The sequence below is a fragment of the Lepidothrix coronata genome, unplaced genomic scaffold (assembly GCF_001604755.1).
Source record: "Lepidothrix coronata isolate B3197 unplaced genomic scaffold, Lepidothrix_coronata-1.0 Scaffold697, whole genome shotgun sequence".
Classification (NCBI taxonomy): Eukaryota; Metazoa; Chordata; class Aves; order Passeriformes; family Pipridae; genus Lepidothrix; species Lepidothrix coronata.
Window position 1 is genome coordinate 1 of NW_016690877.1, and position 5,991 is coordinate 5,991.

A 5,991-nucleotide genomic window follows, 5' to 3' on the forward strand; every position below is an offset into this window, starting at 1 on the left:
CCTGTAGGGCTGGAGAATCCTGGGGTGCCCGTACTGGGGGTTCTCGGGGTCCCGGCAGGGCTGGGGGTGCCCAGCAAGGCTGGGATCCCCACCAAGTGCTGGTTGTGCTCCCATTTGCCCCCCAGCCTTATTCCCACTTTTTCCATGGATATGCCCAGAGCCCTTGGGGGACTGAAGCACCCAAAGGTGTGGGAACCCCGGGCCGCCCTGCTGCCGGTGTCGAGCGGTTTCATCATTTCCAGCTCGGAGCCTTTCTGCTTGCAAAATATCTGTGGGGTCTTGCCACTGCCACCACGGTCCTGCCACTGCCACCACCACCACGGTCCTGCCACCACCACGGTCCTGCCACCGCCATCACTGCCATGGTCCTGCTGCCATGGTTGTGCCACCGTCACAGTCCTGCCACCACCACGATCCTGCCACTGCCCCCCCCTCACCACGGTGCTGCCGGAGGGACCCACACAGGGGGGAGCCCCGGAGCATCCCTTCCCATGTCAGCCCCCCAATCCCAACCATCCCCATCATTCCCACTCCAGAAATCCCGAACAAGGCAGCACTGTCCCCACTCAGCCAGGACTCTGTCCCACGCTGTCCCCGGGCCTTGGGCTGGCCCTGGCTGGTGGCCCTGGGTGATGATCCCCCAGGGGTTTGTGACCTCGTTCCAGCTGAAGAGCCCGTTTTGGTGGCCCTTGTGCTGCCAGAGGACACTGTCCCCCTCACAACCCTCCCAAAATCGAGTCCAAAGCTGTGCCCCCACTGCCACGTCCCCCCCGGGGGGTTCAGCCCCAGGTCCCTTCCTGGAGAGGGACGTGGCAGGTTTTGGGTTGTCACACGTGAGCCACCCCTTTGAGCAGGTGACAGAGACCCCGAAGAGAAGCAAACGGGTGACATCCAGCTCCCTGTGGAGTTGCTCAGCCAAGCTGCCCCCCAGGGCCTGGGGCAACCCCAAAACCAGCATCTCGACCCCTCAGAGGGACCCACATCCTGCCACGGGCCCCCAGTTGGAATTCTCCCGGTGCTGGGTGCTGGTGGGGCCGAGCTGAGCCCGAGGGTCTATTTTGGAGCAGGAACGTGGGATCCTCTTGGGCCATGACAGCCGTGGGGAGGAGGAGGAGGAGGAGGAGGAGGAGGAGGAGGCAGAAATAGCCTGGCTGCAGGCCGAGCCCTGGCACAACCAGCTGCACACAGGGAACCAGGGAATGGGGAGGAAAAGGGAGGAAAAAACCCTAAAGCCCCGAAGGAATGTTGATCTCCGGCAAAGCCCGGGGAGAGGAGGGCAAGAGCTGCTCTCCCCTCTCAGGGCTGTGGATCTGGCCTGTGCCCCCCTCAAAAAAGGGGTTTTTGGGTGCCAGGGCAGGAGATTCCCTGGTCTGAGGGGTTGCATCGGGGTTTTCTTTGCTGTCCCACTGGACCAGCCCAGGGTGGGAACTGGGGGCAGCAGGGCTGCACGAGGTGCCCCCCACCCTGGTTTGCAGGCCCCCCCCTCAGCCCTGGCACTGATGCCAGCTTTGGGTGTCTCTCTCTATTTCCAGCTCCGTGTCTGGCTTTGGACACAAAGCCGGGATATTTTTGCCGTGTGGCCTCAGGACCAAATAAATACTCACAGTCTCAGCCATAAAGAAAAACCCCTTTTCCAGGTTTTTTTCGGAACCAAATGTCCCCGCGCCCTCCCAAGGTTTGGGGGCACCCAGCACCCCGTTCCTCCTCCTGCAGGTAAAAGAAATATTTGCCGGCTCCACAGAGACAGAAAACGCCCCGTTATCCCCCCCCCCCCAAAAAAAAAACCCGCAGTTGAAGGTTTCAGGAGCGATCCGCGGGTTTAACATCTCCTCATCTCGGGGGTCCAGCGCGCAGGATCCCCCCCTCCCCCGAGCCTCCGCCCCCGCCGTCCCCCCCCCTTCCCCGGCGCGGGTGGGAGCCGCTGACTCATCTGCCACCATCATCATCATCCCCCCCCTCCCCGAGGAAGGCGAGCCGAGGGGCTGCATTGCAGACCCAGCCGCGCCCGCAGACAAAAAGCGACGCCGCCGAAGAGCCGCGGCTGCCCCGGCACAAAGAGCCCGCCCGGCCCCGAGCGCGTCCCCCCCGAGCCGGCCCCGAGCGCAGGTGAGGGAGGGATGCGGGGCAAGGGGGGGGATGGAAAGCCGGAGGATGCTTTGGGGAAAGCGAGGGGTTCGGGTGGAGGGAGCGTTGTTTTCTCGGGGGGAAACGAGCGACAGCCGGCGGGGATTTAAGGGGATAAAAGGTGGGTTTGCTTCCGTGGGATGAGCAGACCCCGCTGATCCCGTGGGAAATGCTCTTTCTTAGGGGTGACACGCGACACGGGAGGGCTTTTTTTCCTCACATTCATTCCCTTTTACTGGATATTTGAATGTTTTACCTGTCACTTAAGTCCCTTTCTCCCTCCCCTTGTCACTAAACTCCCTTTTTTCTCCCCTTTGAAGCCTTAAAATCCATGTCCACAACACCCATCACCATTAAAATAATTCGCTGCCGTTGTGCAGCAAGAAACCCTGGGGATGGATCCCCGGGGATAAATCCCCCCAGGGAAGAGACTCTTTCGAAGCCCCGTGGCTCGGTTTGCCCTGAAGGGGTGACACGGGAGCCTTTCGTTGCCTCAGAGTGACATCGGGAATCTCAAATGTAGCAGCTGCTCATCAGCACAGACAGGGCACGGTCCGAGGTCTGACCGAGTCATCCTTTGGAATTCCGCTTTCCAAGGCTTAAAACGGGGGGATCAGCGGGGGGGGGCGGGGGGGGGGAAGAGGATGTTTTGGGTTATTCTGATTTTTCCCCACCTCCGATGGAGGTGAGCGACATAATCCTGCCAGGGAAAAGCCGGGCAGTGACTCAGCTGATCCCCGTCTCCTCCTGCTCTTTCCCAGTTGTCGGTGGATCGGGGCGGGGCTGGCAGGGGGAATTCGGCAGCACGGCGTGGCAGGGATGGGTGGGGTGTGCTGGGAACACCGAGCCATGCTGCTTCCAGCCCTTTCCAGAGGGTTCTGTCATGGCCCTGCAGGGACCCCCCTCCCGTCGTTGCCCTGCACAGGGAAAGGGAGAGAGCCCTGTGTGCTGTCTCATGGAAAACCAGCTCATTTGGATGCTGTTTTCCCAGCAGAGCGGGATGTGGGGGGCACCCCAGGGTGGATTTCAGGAGGAGCAGGTCCCCACCCTGCCCTTCCCTCCCAGGCTTTGTTTGGACGGGGAAACTGAGGCACGGGGTGACAAGTCCCTTGCCCTCCCCTCCAAATTACAGCACAGAGCAGGGCTGTGACCAAGGCCGTGGGTGAAGCCTTGGCAGGGCTCAGATCTGCAGTCAGACCCAGCCTGGAGTCAAAAACCTCCCGGACCCCACGCTCTCCTCCGCCAGCAGTTTGATTTTGGGAGGGGGGGTGTCTTGTGGGATTGAGTCAACACGGGCAACACCCGAGATTTTTCAGCCACTTTGAGGCAACTGCTGCGTGTCTGTCGAGCTTTTCTCCCCCCCTCCTCTCGCCCTGCCCTCCCTGCAGAGCCCCAGGATGCTGGACACCATGAGCAGCCAGTACGACTCCTTCATCTACTGGAGGATGCCGATCCCGCGGCTGGACGTGGCGGAGCTGGAGGGGTTGGGGCTCGCAGACATGGCCCTCTACAAGCCCAAGGCGGGGCTGGGCCAGCTCGTGGGCCAGCGGGAGCGGCTCGGCCAGGACCTGTCCCCGGAGGAGGAAGAGGAGGAGGAGGACACCCTGCTGCAGTTCAACACCTTCAACTTCTGGCGGGCTCCCATCGCCAGCATCAGCTCCCTGGATTTCGATCTCATCTGAAGCCCTTCCTGCCCCTCCTCGCCCCTCCCTGCTCTCCCCCTCTCCGCCGGGGTTTGGGTTTCTTGTCACTTCGGGGGTCGTTGGGTTGGTTTTTTGTTCGTTTCTGGGCGGTTTTGCCATCGCTAATTGACTCAGCAGTTCCCCCTGGGCTTGACGGTGATGGGCTCCCTGAGAAACCTTCAGCCCCTTCCCGCTGCTCCCCCTTTCCCTCCCTCCTTGGCAAGGAGGGGGGAACCATACCAGGGGCAAATACGAGGGCAGAGGGCAGAAAGAGCCCCCCCCTGCTGCCCCTCTCCGTGTTTGGGAGGTGCTGGGGGGGTGTTGGTGTGACCGTGGGTGTCCCTGCCCCGTGTGACACGTTTTTCGCCTCATTTCTCGTCTGCTTTTTTAAGAAACTCATCTGTGCAATCGGAGCGGTGGGAATTGACCCTCCTCTGCCTTCCCCCGACCCAGTTTCTCCCAAATCCGCCTCATTCCTTCCCCTTCCCCTCAGGAATTCAAGGTGGAAGAGGCAGGGATGTGCCCAGGGCGTCAGCACGAACCTTTTTCTTGAGAAAAATAATCGCTTTGAGTCTTGGGGCTTGAGTCCAAGCAGAAAAAAATGATGTCCAGGAGGGTAAATACACATGGAAATGCTCTGACCTTGCTGGGTGGGGTCAAGGCTGGGGGTTCACTGCCCCAAATTTGATTTTTTTTCATCTTTTTATGCCTCATGTGCTTTATTCCTGGTGTGACTCCTGGCTGGGACACACACCAGGCACATCATGGGGTCTGTGACAGGGGCTGAGCTGAAAGAGAAGATGGAGAATTTAGTTTGATCTTACCCCCAAATGGAAGTATTTCAGGTTTCCTACCCAATTAATCAACCACTTTGAAAATAACCAAAAAAAAATGCTGCATTTGCTCAAGTGGAAGCCTTGATTTTCTTTGGGGAGATCTTCACCTGATGAGGTTTATTTCTGAGCATCACCTCAAAATGGGGGTGAAAACCCCAATTTAAGCAGTTATTTTCCCCCTCCACCCCCAAGATTGTTTTTCTGGGATTGGTTTGTCTTCTTGAATGTGCTTTTTTTGGGTTTGGTTGGGGTGAAGTGATGTGGAGCATCCCAAAATTGTCCTGAGAGCTGGGGGGGAACGTGGCTGGGGGCAGGCCGAGGCAGCACTTCAAAAGTGCCACAAATAGGCAAAAGTTGTGGAAAAAAAAAAATCTACTGTGAAAATGGAATGCAGCTCTCCTGTAATCTCCAGAAATAACCGAGTGTGCTGATTTTGAACCATCCGTGTAAAACCAGAGGTGAAAAATGTAAATTCTCCTCTACGGAGCTGTTTGACTTTGGTGTTCCCAGCTGGGAAAACCTGCAGGAGAGGTATTTATTATGAAACCTTAAATAAAATCAGTTAAAAACATGCACATTCCTGTGGACATGTAGACTGGCATCAAGTTCTATGGATTTAAGTTGTTTTAAATCTTTTTACGGTGAGCTGAGAACTGACCCCTGTGTCTGCTGTGGGGGACTTAAGTGTGGAAAAACTAAGCCTAAAGGATTAATTTAAGCGCATTAAGGATATTATTTACACTTCGGCTTTTACAAGCCCTGCAGGAAAACACCCCAGGGAAGAAGAAGGCCCCAGACTTCCGAATTTACCTCAAAAAACGGCATTTTGAGTGGGTCAGGGGCACCTGAGGGGGTTACACAGTGAGGAGAGGGGGGTCCGGCACCCTGAGGGGGGCTCAGTCTTAGAGGGGACTGATACACGCAAACTACTGAAATACGCACATATACTTATCTAAATATACATGTACATTTATAGACACTGACCCATCGAGGGGCTCAGGGCTCTGTAAAGCATCAAACCCCCCTCATCGCCTCAGGGAGGCGCCGCCGCCATTTTATATTTGGCGCCAAAAGGCCCCTGAGGGAACTACAGGCAAGGTCACACCCTCTGCTTATTGATATCCTTCCGCTAGAGAAAAAAAATACTCCCCTCCAGGGCTCCCCCGTCGCCCGACGGGGGCGGAGGGAAAAGTGACGGAGAAAAGAAGGAGAAATCCCCAAATTCCGCACAATTCCCTCGGAGACAGAGCGCGGGGAGGGCCAGCCCGCCCTTCCTCCGCCGGCGCGGCGCGGACTCTTTTACTGGCGAGGCGTTATCCTTCCGCCGCCACCGCCTCCCGGGCTCGCGG

At 57.8% G+C, this 5,991-nt stretch overlaps 1 protein-coding gene across 1 annotated transcript; it reads left to right on the forward strand.

The window, feature by feature from the left end:
- Positions 1–1,803: 1,803 nt before the first annotated feature.
- On the forward strand, positions 1,804–5,214 carry MLLT11 (myeloid/lymphoid or mixed-lineage leukemia; translocated to, 11). Its single transcript, XM_017840036.1, has 2 exons — positions 1,804–2,106; positions 3,513–5,214. The coding sequence occupies exon 2, from the start codon at positions 3,522–3,524 to the stop codon at positions 3,804–3,806; it is 285 nt and encodes a 94-aa protein (XP_017695525.1). The 5' UTR covers positions 1,804–2,106; positions 3,513–3,521; the 3' UTR covers positions 3,807–5,214.
- The last annotated feature ends 777 nt before the right edge of the window (positions 5,215–5,991 follow it).